A 20,080-nucleotide genomic window follows, 5' to 3' on the forward strand; every position below is an offset into this window, starting at 1 on the left:
AAATCGATTAAATTTTCTCCTTTTCAAGTTTAGTTGGCAGCTCCCTCACATGTACCTTTTTAAATTAAGTGTTTAAACCAGTTAATTGTGAATTTAAAAGAAGTCTTATGACCATAGGTAACCATTAAGACCTCCAATTAAGTTATTTTGAAGTTACTTTAATCCACATTTTACGTGATTCTCAGTATGAAAAGTTTAAGAAGCCTGAAATATCTACAGTATTTTCTGATAATGATGCAGATTTTTTTATTCTCTTATGATTTTTAAATGATGACACCCTTAAAAGAAAGTCTGTTATCCTAAAAACACAATAATTCAAGTTTTTAATATTTAAATAGCAATTAAAAAAAAGTTTTACCTTCCTTCTCCTTCCCGCAGCTTCCTCCCCTTCGGTGGTCTGCCTCCCCCTCCTGCTGCCTCTCCTCACTTTGATGGAGCGTCCATCAATCACACCTGAGGGGGCGGAGCTCTGGGAGACCAGCGACCAGGGCTGTGACATCATGCTGCGCCACCTGGAGGCTGCACGTGGCGTTGCAAATAACGCAATGAGCTACACGGCGAACGCACAGAAGATCTTACAAGGTAACAATAAGTTTCATTATAATATATAAATATTCAATTTTTTTGTAAAATTAATGATCTTTTATTTTTTCAATATATTAAAATGATTTCTGTGTGTTTGTGCATTCAGGTTTCCAGTGTGACGAAGAGCTGCTGGAGGTGTTTAAGACGGACTTTCAGCTGCGGCTGCTGTGGGGAAGTCGCGGAGCTTCAGTCAACCAATCAGATCGCTACAGCAAATTCAACCTCATCCTCACCGCTTTGTCACGGAAACTGGAGCCCCCACCCAAAACGCAAACCTTGATATGACTTAGACAACTGAGCAAACAACACATACGGACATACATGCAGAGACTCAAGTTTGACCAGTTGACGGTGTTTGGTCCTCCAGTGAAAGAGAGTAAAGTGACATCAGGGGGATCAGACACTGGGTTTGAGAAAGGGAAGATGAGATAAAAACTCTCTCTGCAGCAACGAAACATTAAAGTTGTGGACAGAGAGTGATCTGTTGTCTGAGGTAGCAGATATGGTTCAATATCAAACTTCAAATAAGGACTCTTCTGCAGCAGAAGTCAGAATGTTGACTACAACCCGGACAGTGTTTTATCTTGTTCTGGGTGTGAGAGTTTAACTTTTATATTCAGTAAGATAACAATCAAACACATCAATTTAAGGAGAATTAAAGGAGAGGTTTTCCAAGGCTCATAGCAGCGCTGTCCAGTTAAAGTTTAAATCTACAAAATGAAAAAAAAACAACTTTATGACGTTGAAAACAACCCACACTCCAAAAAAGACATAAAAGAGAATAAGAAATCACCCCCATGCACATTGGAGAGGAACACACTTCTGTTCACAACATTATACAATAATGTGCAACAGTCACATTTGATCAAAATGATAATTTAATACAACATTGTTGTGTTTAACTTGGTGACAGTGCATTCTTGAGATTTATGAGCCTTGGTAAACTCATGAAGCAACATGTAATCTTTAAATTTATACTACAATATCAAAATCACCAAAAGTAAGAGACATATTATAAAAATGTATCCATCATTTCCACTGAGGAGAGTTAACTTGTACTCATAAGTTTCCATTGTTGAGATCAGGAGATGAAGCAGCCACATGTTCACCACTGCTGGATGTTACAGCAGTGGAAATGAAATGTTAAACATGCAGCTTGGTCTCAACTGAACTAGCATCAAAACAGCCAAGAGAGACTTTAAGGGAAAACCCCCTGCAGTAAGATGCACTTGTTGTTTATTATTTTTTTTATTTTTTTTTACATTGACATTCCAGTTAATGTTGTGAAAAGTACATCACGGTGTTTTAAAGCTGTTGATAACTCTGATTCCTGAGTTTAAGTCAGGAAAGTCAGAACAGTGTGAAAGAAGAGGGAAAAGTTTCTAGATAAGAAGAATTAATATTTAACAGAAGTAATGAATGATGAGGTGTCTGCATCTTTTTCTGATCAGGAAACATTTAAATCTCTTTGATCTTTGACATACATAGAGTGTATATAATGCATTATAATAATAATAATAATAATAATAATAATGTTCCTGAGATGTTTTCTGGGTGGAACCTGTATTTCCCCTGAAACCTACAGAGAATATGAAGATTATTTACACAGGAGGAAAAAATCTGTATCGTAGCAGCAATTTCAAATAAGATTTTGTGCACCTGTGTTAATGTAGATAGAAATGTTTATACAACAACACACTTCCACAAATAAGAAACCGACTTTGTGTTTCCATATGAATCCACAGACACAAAAGTATGTTAACATTTCAGACTAAAGTTGTACATATGTGACACGTAAGCATGTTAATAATCGAATGTATATATTTTCTGTAGAAGACTGACTGTAAAAAAAAAAGATGTTGATGAATTTTAATATGTTTATATTATGACTACTGTGGTTAAGATTGAATAAATATGGTGTATGATGTGTGGAGGTCAAACGGGCTACATATTTGTGTGACAAGAGTTTAAAAAATACAAATTATGATTTCATATCTTGCTTGAAAACTTTTGGATACTTTTGGCTTTGCGTTTCACTGTTTTGGTCCAAAGTGTCACCTCGTCTGCAGAAACGCCTGCAGCACTGATATCTGATGTTGACTGCCATAACTAGAAATTAACATTATTTTCCACTTTTGATGAATTATTATTTTAACCAACATCAGTTTTGATCATATTTTGATTCTAACTATCAAATATTCATTCATTTTCAACATTTTAACCCTTTAAATGCCAGTTTGTTAACATACAACTTTTTTTTTTAATGAAAAAAACAAAATTAGAATTATTCTCCATATACTAAATGCAAATATAATTATTTTGGGAGAGATGATCACAGTCTGGAGTATGTCAATGATTAGCAACAACATTGATTTTGATGCATTATTATTTATAACTCCCTCTGGGTTTCTTAGGGCCAGAAATATTAAAAATATCATAAATTAATATTATTTTCCACTTTCAATTAGTCATTAATTTTCAGGATTTTAAAAATTTAAAGGAGTAAAATCATAATTTACTTGCATTTCTTTGTATACTCTGTATTTCAGTCACATTAGTGTTCATTTCACAAACTATATTTCACTATATTTCACACTCAATGTCAATCTCAGGTCTCATTTGGCAAAGCTAGATATTAGAAGTTACTATTTTACTGCTTTTCTTCTTCTTCTCCTCCCCTCACAGATAAACCTCACTGACACAAATCTGCTTTTCATTGCTGTTTATTTGAACAATATCTTGGAAGAGAAAAACAAAAACAAAAAAAAAAAGCATTTTTGTTCACAAAGTGTCTGACAACATTCAAAGTAAAAAGATGTGCACAATATGGAAAGAGAAGTACTGCCATCGGTTATTACAACATATACAACATGGTAAAAACACACAGATCTACACATGGGTTTGACATGTTAATAACCTGCTGAGACACCTTGAACCTGCTGAAGAGAATAAAAAGGGTTTTGGTTGTGACCCTGGAGTTAAACAGCTGGGCAGTGTCTGTACAGGATGATCAGTTTATTTTTTTTTTAAAAAGAAGAGGAGGAATGTAGAGAAGAACATGTCTGGCTTTTTCTGGGTGATAAACAGCACCATGCTCACAGTATAGCCTGGCAGGTTTCAGTAAACCACTGTTTTTACAAGAACTTACTGCAAACTTCATCGTAGCATCGAGCATCTCAAAGCTGATTTGTTAATATGCGTGTTTTTGGTTTTTTTTTGCATAATATTCAAAATGACAGCACAGTGGCTATTAAAGTATGCAGCTCACAGTTTTGTTTTTTTACAGGTATATTCATTAGTAGGTAGCTTTGCTCTTCTTAATGGGATGTTTGGTAAAAAGCTGCTATTGACAATCGTGATTAAAAAGGGGCAGTACACTCAAAAACATGCCAATGAGATGAACTCAAAAAGGACATTTAGGGATGAAAGCATGAAAAATGTAAGTGCACCGTCTATGTAGGAGTTAAACAGTCTATGAGTTAGTAAAAACGCCCTGCAGACAACTACACACAGTCATTTCCTACAAACAGAAATGACTATTTCTACATATTACTGCCCTTTATCCTCATGTTACATACATCAGAGGATTATCACCTCCACAATCTGAATAAGTCCTGCCTGCATTTGTCTTGCATGAGATCACAAGTTGGGTATTGGTTTTGATACTTAAGCAATTATCAGTTTGTTATTTATTGAGCAAAAACTGCCAAACATTCACCAGCTCCAGTTTTTAAAATGTGAGAATTTGCTGCTTTACTTTGTTTTATTTCATGTATATTGAATATCTTTGGGGTTTTTTTGGTCTGTCTGTCAAACAAACCTAGCACACTGGAAGACATCTGCTTGGATTTTTCAATAGGCATTTTCCACTATTTTTGATATTTAATAGACTAAACAATTAATAAAACATTTATATTAATAATAATTAGTTGCAGCAATTGCTTTGAATATTTAATTAATTAACAGTATGACATGATTACAACTCTAACAAATAAAATCAACATGTAACACTTTGTTACACACATCTGATATCTGATAAGTTTTCAGCTCAGTTTAGGAAATCACGAGCAGATAATGTGTAGTTTATTCTTATTTGGAAAACAATAATATCAGATATGTATACAGATCAATAAAAGCACTGATAGATCTGTGTACAGGTTTACAAGGCATCATGTAAAAGTAAAAAAACAACAAACTGCAGAGACTGATAAGTTTGTATCATTTGCACCATTTTGCATCCAAAATCAGCAGAGGGCGTTTTTAAAGAGGCACTCCACTAATTTAACAGATCAAAATCGTGCAAATTAAGCACACTACTCAACCTGTGAATTAAAAAAAAAAAAATAGCCCTGATGATGTCATTAGGGATATGTAGGCTTGGGCTTCAAGACTGGAGGTGTAGTGTAGTTTGAAGGATGCAGTAGGCAGGGATGGTCTTATAAAAAAAGATGCTATTAAGTTGCTCCAACATTTTTTGAGCTTGCACCATATTTAAGGACTAAAAGTGAAGATGTCTCTGCTTTCGCCACTTGATTTCCACTGTTCTTGTTTTAATCTGTTTCTTGCAACTATATCGAAGTGTGATATCAAAAAAATCGTTGTAATACCCCTTTAATGCAAATCGGTTATAGATAGAGGAAACTCGGAGTAGTAGTGTGGCTGAAGGAGGGGGAAAGTTCAAGTAAGTTCAAGTAACATCTACAGCATCATTTTGTACATTTCACAGCTTCAACGAAGAAACACAGATTACAACTAAAAGGCGCGGACCTGCTGCTTAGATTACCCTGACAAGAGAGGATTGGTTAGTGGCATTTTTGTCTTAAATAGCATCAAAGTTGAAGTTTTACATTAGGTGTGTAATTGTGTTAGTATATTGAGCGAGTAGAGCGAATGGTTAAGAAAAAAAGAAAAAAAAGAATCACCAGAGAGACTTTAAAACGCTGATAGAGACGAATTAATGAGTTCAAAGAATCTAGAAAATCATGCAAAAAAAGTTGCTCGTCAAGAGTTACAAAAGGAGTATAAAAAACCAGTTAGAAGAGAATATTACTAGAGTCTTACTTTGTTTCTCGCTGCTACACAGTGGTCATTCATAAAGTCCACACCTCTATCCGCAAACACCACAGACCTTCAATCCATTCATTCATCCACTCACTCTCTCATTTAGTCAGATTCAAATGCTGTAGTACTTCAGGGCAAAGTGCATCGGTTCAATTCAAACCTTTACTGTCTCTCATGAAGAGTGTCAATCAAACATACCTAAAAACAATCACCATGGAAACACATTCAGCATGACATAAAAAGATGTTAATATGTACAAATCATTCAATGGTAAAAAGTAACATCACTCATATAACGCAGGCGTGTGTGCACATTTTTTTACATGTTAAAAGTGTATGGAAAGCCAAAGGGGTCAAAAATATGCAACATATCTTTTTGGCCTGTTTGGCCTTCCATAAAATGTGTGCATACAGGTCATCGATACATGCGTGAGTGTGTCGTCACATTCACAAATACAACTGATTAAATGAAAAAAAAAAAAAAAAAAAAAAAAACTTGTCAGGGAGATGGAAGTTGAGAGTCCTCCCCCAAGGAGGTGGGGCTTGAGCCCAGGTGGCTGATGGGAGACGTAGTCAGGCAGAAGAGCAGACACATCCAGATACGTGTGTGGAATAATAATAATTATCCCTCCACAGTAAAACAACAGGAAGTTTTAAGGCAGAGTCAGACTGCAAAGACATCGAAGCTCTTCTTTTTTTTGTTTTTTTGTTTTTTTTGTTTTGTTTGGTGTTATTAATGAAGTGTCCCGGTCCTGCTCGAGCTGAACTGTGGTTTGGTGGGGAAATGCTGCCATCTGGTGGTCAACTGGTGGAATTGCAACCCGGGAGTAGCAGAAGAAGAAGAAGAAGAGTACAAGGTGGGAAAAGGAGAAGAAGAAAGAGAGGAGTGGAGAGGTCCTGTATTCATCTGATAGCCCTGCCTAACGAGTATCTCTTATTTGACCCAGCTGCTGTTTTAGGAGATCGTATAAATAAATAAATCATGCTGGAAACTCATTAAGACATCATGATGACATTGCATTCAACATACAACACAGTCCAGACAGCCAGAGTTGCAAACACACGCTCTTACAAAAAAATGCAGATTAAACACCTGATCATGTTTTCAGAGACATTTATGACACGTTAAAGACAAGCGACTGTATGTTGGTGACATATGAAGGCAGGCATGAGGAGCAGAGTGGCTCAGGCAGGCAGGCAGGCAGGCAGGCAGGCAGGCAGGCAGACATCACCAACAGAGCACAGATGATGATGATAATGATATAACAAGGATGAGTTAAAACAGTGCAGCGCTGATATTGTTAGTGGCAGCAAATTAGAAGAAAAAAAAACTGACCCTGAAAGATATTAAACCCTGATATTCTGAGCTGATGTTTCTCTCAGGAGCTGGATCAAAGGTTTAGGGGAAAAGATGAAGTGCTGATAGTGTGGTAAAGGGAAAAAATGTGAATCTGTAAATTAAGATCACTTTACTCTTAAACTCGGAAAAAGCAGTTTGACAAAAAATAACTCATCACAAAGTCCACTTACTTGTTGTTTCCAAAGCCTTCAGCCACATCTCATGATCTTCCTCAGTGGACAGAGTTGCTCAGACATCCTCTCATTTAAGCATGTGCGGAATTTGTGATGAGAATATTTTGTCAGAAAGCTATTTTTGTGGTTTGTGGAACCCATTTATAAGAGTGGGAAAATGCTATATGCGATAAAAAACTTAAATAACACTACAAGCGGCTTAGATCAACTTTTCCAAAAACACTCTGACCAGCACCTTACAGAGAGAAGACTGACTTTAATTCACATCATATCAGAGAGGAAAACATGCTGCTGCTCTGCTCTCCGAGTTAAATCTTTCAAGTACACATGCACATGGATTACTGTCCTCCAGTTAAGGATGGATCCTAAAATGGAAAACTCCTGAATTTTTCAAATCAGAGAGAGAGATCAGCATGTTTGTTCCCCCTTGATGTGATAAAATTTGCTCAAAACTGTTAAAGACGTGTAGCCATCACAGAAGTCCCAACTTGTAAGACCCTTACAAGTTCAAACTTGAGGAGTTCTTTGTGGTCTGAAAAGGTCTCTAAAGACTCACTGCTCTGCTACTCTTTAGAGAAATTCTTGGAAGGCCCTGGGACTTCTGCAGTGGCTATCACATGGGATCCAACATTAAGATATTAAATATTAATGGTGCCTATTTTTGGCTTTAGGGGTCATCTGCTCTTCAACCTACTGTACGACCCTCCCTCGTCTTCTACTATCCCAGAATGCTCTTTCTTGATTATTGATTTGTGAGCATGCAGACATGCAAACCTGCCTCTCAGACCAATTCTTTCCTTTTCCTTTCCTCCTCTCTCTTGTCTTATTTTCTCTCTCTCTCTCTCTTTCTCTTTCTTGGTCACCCCCACCACCAATAATCAGCAATCAGCGTGAGCCCTCCACCAGCCAATCAAATCGCCCGGCCACCCTGCAGCCCTCAGGAACCTGCAGTCACACAGGGGAGAGAGCGAGTTACTAAAACGCATACACACCAAGAAAAACACACTTAGAGGTGATGGATGTTAAGCAAGATGTCTGACAGAGTCAACACAGTTAAATTTATCATCTTTTCTGTGTAAAAATTATGAAAAAAAAAAAAAACTGAAAGAGTAGACGTCAGGTTTTCCATCAGGGAGATTTCACTTTCTCTTCAAAGGGTTCGCCAAGTGGAAAGTGAAAGAAAACAATCCAAAGCATTTGAGGTATCCTGCAGCTTCTGTCTGGTAATGCTGTTAGGAGTCAGAGCTGCCAAGATCAGCTTTCACTTCTTCAGGTTTTTTCGGACAAAGAAACTAATAAACAAAAACAACATTTGAAGCCCTGTCACATGCAAACCTTTCGTTGCAATCCACTCAACAATAATGACGATGTTCCTCTCTGGGTTTTGACTTAATGATGGAACTGCATTGCTACACATAAACATGAAGGAAAAGATTAATTCAGAAGCTTTTGAAGCATTTTAATATATCCACTAACTGCTGTCTCCTCAGAGTTAATGTAGCACTAACTCAGCATGTTATGAATGAACTGAGAAGTCCAGTGTTCAGCTATGTCTCTAATGTGCAGCAGCAATACGGCAGCAGGTTCATGACCTTACGCTAACCTTATGTTTGTTTTTGTGCATTTGGCAGCTTCCACTTACAACACTTCATGATTGTGTAAGATTTGATAACATAATGCCTGCAAATAAATGGTTGCCACACTTGCCAGTTGGCAGGGTACAGTCACCCAGACGGGTCATGGGAGTATTTGGGTGTCGTGATGTTTGTACTAGAAGGTGTTGGCTGCAATAATAATCCTCTAAACATGAGTACTACTGTATAAGATGGTCAGGTGGCAACGCTGCTGCACAACACCTGCAGTGCAGATTTATATTACAATGGATGCCAGTAAAAACTGTAATGGAAGAGCTGTTTTTAATAAGTGAAGTCAAACAGTGACCAAGAACAGTCAGAATTGTCAGAAAGTCAGAGTGCAAAAATATATAAAACATACATGATCTTTCTGAGAAAATGAGGTGAATAATCCAACTTCTGCAAAAAAAAAAGGCTTTCAACTTCTCAGTATGATTTCAGAATAAAGTAAGTTTCTTAAAATGGGTAAATAACTTTGATTTAAAGGTTAAGGTTGGGAATGTTCTCCTTTTTATTCCTTGAAAGGATTAAAACCAACAATGATTGATTCCACAACAAAGTATTGCCAAATATATCTTATTCCTCTGTGCCTGAGCTCCATTGTAGTCCAACAAACACACTATTTACTCCTGTTTAGAACTTGATTACTGCATGAAATAAAAAAAAGTATTTTATGTCATTTTGTTTGAAAAGAGGAAAATGATTAATAGTTACAGATTCTTTTTCTGTTGATGAATTGAATGATTCATCAACGAAGAGTACCAGCTCTAATCCTGTTTGAGTAGTGTTTGTTTAAAACTACAGTGTCAAAAGTATTTAGGCTTTTAAAAAATGAATCTATAAATTTGTTTATAAAGGGACATTCCACTGATTTTATGAATGTTTTTACAGTTGTATAAATAAAATAACTCAGTTTGGGCTGTATTACAAACTGCATATGGTAAGTTTTAAAGATGTGGGTTTGTGCTGTCGGGTTGCATTATGGGACATGTATGATCCAGTGCTTTTGGAGTTTGACCAATACCACGGACTTAAAGTTGGAATATCTTAGCCTCAGCTGTTTTCTTTTTTAATCTCTCACAAGCCTTTAACTTTACAAAAGGTGAAATACTGATTTACTGTAATAGTAATATACACACCTGATAATAGTCCTTGATAAATAATAAAATCACAGGTCATTACTGAGCCTTTGTACTGCATTTAGATGTATGTCTTCAGTAGGAACCAACAGGCTTTGGGCTGACAGAGTAGAGGAGTCAGAAAGTATTGGGGATGGACTAACACATTGTTGGTTTTGGTCTTTCAGTCTAACAGGACACCAACAGGATGAAACAATACTTCAACAAGTTAACTTTAAAAACTCCTGTAACAATGTGAAAACAGCCTTTTTTTCTTTCTACTCTGTGAGGATTTTTTACTGCAATCCTTCTTAACAGAATAAAGAGAGCATTTCCGTTGCTCCAGCTGGACAAAACTCTGGTGTGATGGCACAGATAACACAGAAAAAACGAAGATGTGCATGTAGACACACACACACACACACATTCACACAGAAATAAAAAGATTATGTCGACACATGAATCCAGTGATCTTAAAATCAGGGAGTTTAAACATCTCCCGTTTAAAAGAAAGAAACATCAAAAAATAATTAAAAGAATGGATAAAAACAAAAATAAATTGTTTCTAATATATTATATAAACAATCTTAAACACTTTGATCGATAAGAAGTGGTGTAGCCTCGACAAGTGGCTCAAAAACAGCATCTTTCTCACGTGAACGCTCACACAGAAATGCCTCATATACAATATACAAGTCACTCAAACACCATCAAATAGATTCTTCCTATTTGTCTTCATGCTCAGACACTCACCTCTGAAATATCAGTCCCACAGATATGAGAGGAGGGTGAGGATGAATGATCACAGGGTTAGAGGAATAAACAGACAGAAGGATAGAGAGATGGGAAATGGATGTATGTCCATGCAGGTGTACAGATGCTGTCTTTTTTTTTTTTCCCTTTGCAGTGTTATCTTGAGGAACACAGAGAGAGGGCAGAAATGGAAAGACTGACAGAGGAATGGCTGAGAAGACAGAGGACAGTGTAGCTTCAGATGTAGGTGACAGCACCTTTGCTGTTTTTCTCCATGGTGATTTCTACGTAGGAGGTGGGGACGTAGCCCTCCTCCCCGCTCTGCTTCCTCGCCCGCGTCCAGCCGTCGCCTTTGTCCTCCTCTATGATGTACAACACCTGGAAGCAACAGGAAAGATTTGTTTTACTGATTCATCTGAGTATTACAGACAAACACCTAAATAGGTTCTCAACAAAATGGATTCTCATCATTGAGCAGGCAAATAATAAACATTAAAAATCAGTTTAAATCAATTTCATATCAGCATCAAAATTGTCATTTAGGACAAATATATCAATCAACAACAGACCAACTAAAACTAAATTTAAAGCCCCTTCGTGTAGAATACTTGACTTGAGAGCAGTTTTATTTGGGCTGGTATCAAAGTTTTAAACCAAACTAAACAAAGAGTGGACCAAGATCAGCTGAAAAGGTTTTCAAATTCAAATTTCAATTTCAAAAGCAGACTTTAGTGATTTTCCAGTATATATTTATGCAATAATCATCATCTGGTAACTATGGTAACACTAACTAAAACTTTAAATATTAACAATGTTGAAATGTGTTTTTTCCAATAAAAACACAAAATGATAAATACAATCAAATTATGATTAAAAAATAATGAATCACCTCATCTTCTGCCATCACCAACGTCCCCTCGTTCTGACCTAGGAGTCAAACAAAAACACAGATTTAACACAGAGAAACGTTTTCACCATAAACCACTGCACACATACACACTCATACATGAGCCCAACAATCAGGAGCTATTTAGGATTCAGTGTCTTGCTCAAGGACACTTTAACATGATGGTAGGAGAAGCGGGGCATCGTACTGCCAACCCTGCGAGTAATGGATGACCCGCTTTGCCTCATGAGCCACAGCTGCCCATTTGTAGATATAATTAGACTATTTAGGTAATAGCCCTCTTTTAGGTAGCCATACTGAAGGTTCACATATGGACAAAATCTCACATTTATTGCATATTTAATCTTATAACTACCTGACAATGGATCATATAACCACTGAGATATCTGACTAACTGACCTCTTTACAAGTAACCATTACTTTCTTCTTGTCAAACAATCATTAACAGTTGCTACCATGTGGTGACTATTAGCTTTAGTAAGTAGCAGCATGCTAACATTAACATAGATTTTTCTGCTAAGTTAGCCACCTGGCTAGTTAGCATATAAAAACCGAAAACCAGTAGTTTATTTGGTTTGATACAGTTTGATTTCCATTGGTGATGATCTACTACATCACACACTGATAACACAACTTTTTAGCTCTTTTATTAGCTTGTTTATATTTGCTTCTTAAATTATATCGGCCTCACTTCATAAATGTGACCTTTAGTCCTTAATTCCCTGTGTGCTTCAAGACTGTGTTTGCTGGAAAGTTTATGACAGGACAAACAATTAGTGCTGTAGTCCTTACCATCGAAGGAGTACAGAGCTTTGCAGTGTCCGATGACGGGTAGCGGATCGTCATCGTCAAATTCGTCGTCAAACTCGTGGGGGTCGGGGTTCGGGTTACCGGGCTGTGGAGGACTGGTGCGGTGATGAGGCGTGTGATGCTCCTGACTGGTATCGTCTGTATAACTGCCCTCAGGACTGATGGGAAGAGACAGTATGAGTGAATTTTGTATTTAAAGGATGAAAATATGGAGCTGCTTCTTGTTTCTCCATAACTTTCTACTAATGCATTTTGTCTTTAAAGAAAAGCTCCATTAAAACCCAAGACATTATTAATTCATTACTCATTTATTCACATATATTGAATTAAACGTTTACCTGTATAGAAATGTGACTTTTTGCATGTTCAGCTGACCTGCTGAACACTGATGCAAAGACTTTCTGGTTTACACTAACAATTAACTTAAATCAATTAACTGGAAGAATACCAATATTTCCCTATAATTAGTACCAAGTTTTACAGACCTTTCACATGCAATGAAATTATTTGGAGATTATGAAAAATCCCATAATAAAAAAACTCTAAAGCTAGTTAATGTGATTTTAAATATGCTGAAATGGACTAATAACACATCTAATATATAGGTGTATTTATTTATTTTACTTAATAAAGACAATGTATTTCTTATTTTGTAGAGAAACACTCATGGAGCACATCCTGATGAAGACTTTTCTTATCCTGTGATAAGATTACTGTAACCTGTTTAACAGTTAATACCTAATATTTGAATACTACTGAAATACTGAATACTGAATTTAAATAGTGCATCTTGTTTATGTGTAACAGAGTTAAACTGGGAAGGCGTCTACCTCTCTCTGCCTTGAGGAGTGTGATGGTGGTTGTCGGCGCTGTGTCTTCTGTCTCCTCTGGAGCTCTGCTTTCCCTCCACCTCAGATAACCAAGTCTGTAAACAGGAGACTTCTGTTAAATGGAAAGCACTATATGTTGATTGGCAGCGTCATTATTGTGCACACATTAAATATGAATTTTCGTAGTTGACCAGGAGGTGGAGCTGTCGGCCCCAGAGCTGGGCTGACCAGAAGCTGCATATTTTATTGAGTTAATATGATACTCCCAAGGAGGAGAAAAAGATGTAATGTTTTCACCTCTAATTCTTCTTCTCATCTCTCACCCGCTACCTCAGTGTTGGATATTTTCATCACAACTTCTCCCTTTCTTTACCTCATTTTTGTGTATTTCAGAGCGTAGCTTCTCCATGTTACATATGGTCTCTGATATTTTGGGCTGCAGGCTGATGGGGTCTCCCATCTGAGGATTCTTCTCATAAACATCCTTCATCTTGTTCAGCGCGTCTCTGGCAGAAAGAAACACAAACATGCACATATGGAGCTGACTGGAAAGCCTAATAATAAGCAGTTCATATGTTATAAATATGAGGAAGAACATAAACACCCACACTATAATGCAAATGATCATTGTTCTTTTGTTCCTAGCAGCCTTGAACACCATTACTCTGCAGCTGCATCATAGTATCAGACTACTTACACTCTTGCTGTAGATATCTGTTCATGGTTACAGTAACTAGAGCCTGATCGTTAAGGCCACAGATATGATACACCATACGTTTGGAAGACTTGATTTAAACCTTAAAACCATTGAATTAAATCAAGTGAAAGAAAAACCTATTATCTCCAATGTGAGTTATGTTGTTTCAGGACTTTTTTTAAGATTAGGTTTAATTTTCTTAATTTTTCTGGATGTGTGGTAACTCGGACCGACTGGACTCTGCCTGTACCTCTGATCCATCTCTTTCTGGAGTTCCTTGCTGAGTTCATCGATCCTCTGCTGCAGCCTCTTCCTCCTCTGCTCGGGGGGCAAGTGGCTGAAATCTTCCAGAGACGGCGCCTGGTGAAAAGAAAGAGCATTGGTGATTCTGCTACGTAACTCTATACAGTAACTTCTTCTTCTAAGCTTCCACCAGCTCTGGTTCACACAAACCAACTTATGTTAGTAAAATGAGAAAAGAAACAGCAGAATAAAGACTACGGTGTACAGACAGGTCTGTTACATAGTTTGGTTTGGGGTTTGTGCCTCCATTCGATAACACACTTTTTTAAATGACTAACATTTGAAAATAAGCAACTGAAACTGATATTTAGTGAATCATACACCAGGGAGATGAGTTCCCCTGCTGTTAATGGTTCTTCCTCAATTGCAAAAGAAAAAACCCTGATGACTAACATAACTGATAACATTCAAAAAACTACATCTACAATCAGTAACAGGTGCTGATGCGGACATTTTTGCATTGTTCTGGAGTTGAATATTTTACCTTAATTATTCAGACACTTACTTAACACTTACACACTAACTTAAAATAATAAATTCTACTGGAGTGGCCCAATTTACCTTTGAGGAAGTGTTAATAATAACAACATGGACATGGGAGTGCAATGCTACTTTTACATTTTTGGGAAGACTATAACTAGGGGAAAGAAAATATTACATTTAGACTCATTTGGAAAGGACGACTACCTAACTAACTTTATATACTGTGGATTGGACACTATGGGGAATCCTACGTAGTGAGGGTTCATGCACTGCTACACTGCTGAGTCTACATATTACTACTCTGCACACACATACACTTACTTACCATCTTGACTGACCACTGAAACGCATTAACAATTCCAATAAAAAGAAACAAACAACATGGGATGCTGGTTAGTTTTTCACTCAGTCAGGCTGTCAGTCCACCGACGAGCTAGTTGGTCGGCATAACAACCGGTCAGACAATTATCCATTCCAAGTTTGGCCAAAGGATTCAATTCCAAACCAAAAATACACTAATAATCATCACACAGCAGAAGTATTTATTATACAATAGTTCATGCTTACTAAATAACAGTGAACATGAATATGTATAATGGCTTCCTGGTGTGAGATGGGTCACATCTGATTATGCCATGTTTTTCTGCTTTCATCAGCACCCAGGGAGGTTTACTTTAAATCACTGAGAGGCTTTCATGAAACAAACTAAAAAAGTTAATGAATCCATTAATTACTTCATCTGTAAGGACTCTGGAGATAGTGAAAAATCCTAAAATGTTATAATTTCCCACAGCTTCAGCAGGAGTATTTTAATTGCTTGTTATTATTTACCAAACTATATTCAGTTTACCTTCAAATTTGATAGAGAAAAGCAGCAAGTCCTCACATTTTAGAAGCTGGATCCAGCCAATTTTGGGCATTTTTGCTTAAAAATAGTAACTGACTCTTGTTTAAGGAATCTCCATAGGTCGCTTTTAACTTTTTATACAATGTATCAAAATCCCTGACTTCCTTTGTCCAGATTACATCTTTATCCATAGTATACATAATAATCCATAATAAGTGAGAATAATGTCACTTGTCAAGAGACAGTCAGCCAGTGAGTTCATCCATCTCTTCCTCTAAGGGCGACTTGACAGATTAAACCAGACTGAAAAGCGGACACTCACAGATGGTCCTGACAGAAGTCAATGGAAGCTTTGACTTTGACACTGAAGCTGTGTGTTATTCATAAACTTGTGTTAAACTGTCTGAAAGCAGAACTCTCTGCAGACTAACACTGTTAGTAGAGCAACTCCAAAACACACACACATTAACACACACCACTGCAAACTCAGAGGAGTCATCAACATCAGAGAAACACACATGATGTTGGTAACACATGTTCAGACCCCCAAGTCACTCCACTCAACACTGCAACCAAAAAACCCACAAAATCCCTCACACACACTCACACTCACACTCACACTCACACACAATCAATCAATCACCAAGGGTCCTTCATCTTGTGATTGGAGAAGAAATCTGTCTCATGAATAAAAGAAGAGAAAAAAAAAATCACACAAAAACAAAACAAAAGAAAAAAAGAAGAGAAAATGATGAAATGAGAAACAAACCAAGAAATGAAAACAGGGTGTTTGCAAGTTACATCGAGTCATATTTAAATTTTGAAATCAGCTACAGACCAATAGATTGAAAATAAAATTGTATTTAAAGCCTTGATTTGAACTGAACTCAAAGGTCTTTACACTTTTCAATAACCTGCAGACACCCCAAAGAAATTCAAAATCTAAAAAAAAAAAATCACCAAAAAAGAAACTTATTTCTTTCTTTATCAAACTCAAACACTGCAACTCTACTTCCTGGCTCACCCCTCTCCTCAGGCCCCTCAAGTTCTGGGGGATTCTGGGTACTGTAGTCTTTATCTCAGACAGATAGTGGCTCACTAGGTCAGTGCTGAACCGGGTCGGGGGGAATAGATGGGAGGTGGGCCGGGGACGGGAAGAGGAGGAGGAGGAGGAGGAGGAGGAGGATGGTGGTGGTGGAGGAGAGGAGGAAGGGGACTGACGGGGGAGCGGGAAGATGGTGGGAGGAAAAAAGCGGAGAGGTCAGGATGACACATCGTTTGGATTTTGTGTTGTATTGTGCAAAGTGTGTCTTGTTTTTGATGGTTTTATTTTAGCTCTGGGGGAGATAACCGCCGTGTGCACATAAAAAACATAACATTCAGGTTTATGAGGATATTATAAACAGGTGTGCAGCCAAGTCATGAAAGAGTCACAAGCATGACTCCTTCATGACTTTTCATAATTCAGTGTGGAGTGCTTTGATCATCTAAAAACAGACTTAATGTGAGTTTAAAAGTGATCCCGAAGGCTGGACCACATGGACTGAATGAAGAGCTAGACTTGAGGTTTCTCCTTACAAGCTATTTTTAATTGCTGAAAATGATACTGGAATTTGATTTGTTTGTTTGTCTTCTTAGCTGGATTGATTTGTCTATTTTATTTAACCAAGAGATGGTGTTGTAGTGTGTAAAGCAAACAGGAAACACAGATGATGGCTTGATTACTGAATGATGTAATTAATGTATCCTCTAGGATGCCTCGTGTGCTGTGAAACAAATCATAAAAACCTATTGTTCCTGTTTGGCCCTGATGCAGGTGGAAGCTGAAATGTTGGACTCTGATTTAGCATAAGGTTGTTTAAATAAAGAAGTTGTGGCTGAAATGAGTACTGTACCCATACATCTAAGACTTTAAAAAGATTTGGCATCCCACACCTGCTCACATCAAAAGACGAGTCATCCGTGAATCTTGCAGAGTCACTATTTACAAGACCACAACTAGATTCTTTTTGTTAATTTTTCATTTTTCATGTAGGTCTGTGCAGGGCTGCGAGGTGAGGGAGGCAGGGCCAGAGCTCCACCAGGTCCGGGGATGAGAAGCCTGGTAGCGGCTGCTTAATCTCTGGGAGAGTATGTGTTTGGGTGGGTGGGGGCTCATGGAGGTCTGTGCAAGGGCTGCGAGGTGAGGGAGGCAGGGCCAGAGCTCCACCAGGTCCGGGGATGAGAAGCCTGGCAAACTCTGGGAGAGTGTATGTGTTTGGGTGAAGGGGGGGGGGGGGCTCATAGAGGTCCGTGCAAGGGCTGCGAGGTGAGGAAGGCAGGGCCAGAGCTCCACCAGGTCCGGGTATGAGAAGCCTGGCAGCGGCTGCTTAAACTCTGGGAGAGTGTATGTGTTTGGGTGAAGGGGAGGGGGGGCTCATGAAGGTCCGCGCAGGGCTGTGAGTGAGCTGTGAACTGGAGTCTCCGGTTTGGTTAGAGCTCGTCTATTGGTTGACTGAAAGACTTATTATCAAGGCCAAGACGAGGTAAAGATTGACTCAGACTGACCTACAGTAGCTCAGATTACCACTTTACACTAAAAGATTAAGATGATGGGAGCACGCCACAACTCCAGTAAAACCCCTATGATTTCATTCCCCCTCCTCAGAATACTTTTATTATAAATAGAACAACTGCAAAATAGGAAATTAAATTTTCTGAGCATCACAAATATCACCACATGACTCTTTGTATAAGAAGAATTAAATCAATTTGGTTCGATACAGTTTGAAAAGTCTCAAAGAGTCTTTTCAGTAAATTATGTCATGCAGTTCATGAGTATGTGTAGCCAAGACAAAGTCAGCTGCCTCAATCCAGTGAAAGCTCTTATTTGCATGCTCTCACCTCGAGCGAACTTGCTCCGTGAGCCCAAAAATGCCTGAAAAGAAGCCTGAATGATGTTTTCCGTGAATGCGCCCAGTGGGGAAACTTTCACAGGAATGAATGAGGAGCCATCTTGAAATGCAGTGCCCAGTTCAAATATGTTAGTCTTATAATCCTGTAAATTTATATAAAGACTTCAACAGAGACTTTATTAAAGACCCTGAAGATGATTTTTCTCAATTAGCTTCTTAGTAGCAAGGGATTAGACATGAAAATAGTGTTTTCTGCCAAAGTTGGAACAGTTTTGGTTATTTCCCATCTGAGATTTATGCCTTTTTCTTGTTCTCTGTGCTTTTTTAACTGACGGAAAATAAAGTGATGTCATATACTTCTCCATGTGGCAATCAGGATTAAGCAACGTTTTGAACCACAGCTTTATGACTGTTTATGATTTGTTTGTCAAATCTGATCAAACGGGGATCAAACAGCCTTGATGAAGCAGATTAAACTATGATTGTTCAAATATTAATAAATAACTTCAGATGTGTTGTTTTTTTTTTAAACTCTGAATGTTGCCTGTTTAGTGAGTTAGTCATGGATATTTGACGTTACAGAGAAATATTTAAGATCTTTTGTGTGACACGCCTATGAAACCTCAGAGCAGCATGTGTTGAACAATTCAATTAATCCATATACACAAACACACGCCCTGTCCATCGCACAGGTTCCTGATAGTGTGAGGCAGCCGGTGACGTAAACTATAAACCAACAGCAGAGTGTTAATGATCAACCTAGCGTGGTCTTTATGGAGTGTGGGGGCAAGGTCCAAGGAGTGTGTAGAAGACTTCAGACAAACACTGGAAAGGTGACAACAAAACCTCCAACTGAAGACAAGCGGAAAGTAAAACTAGAGGCGCCTAGAGAAACTAATAAAATAAAAATGACATTCAATATTATCTGAAAACTTTTATATGTTTCATTTTCAGGAATGCAGGGAGGAGGGATGAGAAGATATAATAAGTGAGTGAGCTCAGGATATTACTGTTAAAGCTGTATGATGTTTAGCTGTAGGGTGGAGATTTATTAGTCAAATATGTAGCTTCAGTTTAAGAGGGAGGGAGCACCGCTGCTTTTTGAGATTACAATACTGAAAAAGGACTGTTAATAAAAGCTTGTGTCAGTTAATAAATAAATAATTTTCTTAAATTACATTTCTGGGTGTTATATATATCTGTATTGCTTTATGGAGAGTCCTCCTAAAGATTTTCATTCATTAAGGCATTTTTTTTTGGCCATACTTAAAATAAATAAGATATGATATAGACTGATACATAACATATATACACATATAGAATTAAATGAATGATACATTACAAGCATCATATAGATATTTATCTGTTTAGCAGTTTGCTTTTCATAAGCATGACTATAAATAAATATCACATTCCTAATTAGTGAACACCATTTTTTTCCTCACCCTCTCTTACCTCACTGACCTGCTCCACCCGTATACTGATACTCCCTCCCGTAACCTCCTTAACCCTGTCAGGACCAAGCACAGGACCTGAGGGAGGGCGGGGTGGGGGGGCAGAGGCTTTTCTCTGGAGCTCACTCCCAAAATACTGTACCTGCATGACTGCACTGACTCCATCAAATTG

The 20,080-nt window shown here is 37.8% G+C and overlaps 2 protein-coding genes across 2 annotated transcripts in view; one reads left to right on the forward strand and one right to left on the reverse strand.

Moving 5' to 3' along the window:
* Nucleotides 1-1,031, forward strand: part of bcar3 (BCAR3 adaptor protein, NSP family member) — a 68,085-nt gene extending 67,054 nt beyond the window's left edge. The window contains exons 17-18 of the mRNA XM_053322941.1: nucleotides 379-582; nucleotides 692-1,031. Of these exons, the coding sequence (XP_053178916.1) occupies nucleotides 379-582; nucleotides 692-870 (383 nt within the window). The 3' untranslated portion in view covers nucleotides 871-1,031. The remainder of the gene's footprint in view (nucleotides 1-378; nucleotides 583-691) is intronic.
* Nucleotides 1,032-6,169: 5,138 nt separating this feature from the next.
* fnbp1l (formin binding protein 1-like) overlaps nucleotides 6,170-20,080 on the reverse strand; it is a 64,973-nt gene continuing 51,062 nt past the window's right edge. Inside the window, exons 10-16 of the mRNA XM_053322944.1 lie at nucleotides 14,178-14,287; nucleotides 13,604-13,736; nucleotides 13,231-13,325; nucleotides 12,383-12,558; nucleotides 11,573-11,610; nucleotides 10,941-11,061; nucleotides 6,170-8,123 (exon numbers count right to left, since the gene is read on the reverse strand). Coding sequence (XP_053178919.1) covers nucleotides 8,116-8,123; nucleotides 10,941-11,061; nucleotides 11,573-11,610; nucleotides 12,383-12,558; nucleotides 13,231-13,325; nucleotides 13,604-13,736; nucleotides 14,178-14,287 — 681 coding nt within the window. The 3' untranslated portion in view covers nucleotides 6,170-8,115. The remainder of the gene's footprint in view (nucleotides 8,124-10,940; nucleotides 11,062-11,572; nucleotides 11,611-12,382; nucleotides 12,559-13,230; nucleotides 13,326-13,603; nucleotides 13,737-14,177; nucleotides 14,288-20,080) is intronic.

The sequence above is a fragment of the Scomber japonicus genome, chromosome 7 (assembly GCF_027409825.1).
Source record: "Scomber japonicus isolate fScoJap1 chromosome 7, fScoJap1.pri, whole genome shotgun sequence".
Classification (NCBI taxonomy): Eukaryota; Metazoa; Chordata; class Actinopteri; order Scombriformes; family Scombridae; genus Scomber; species Scomber japonicus.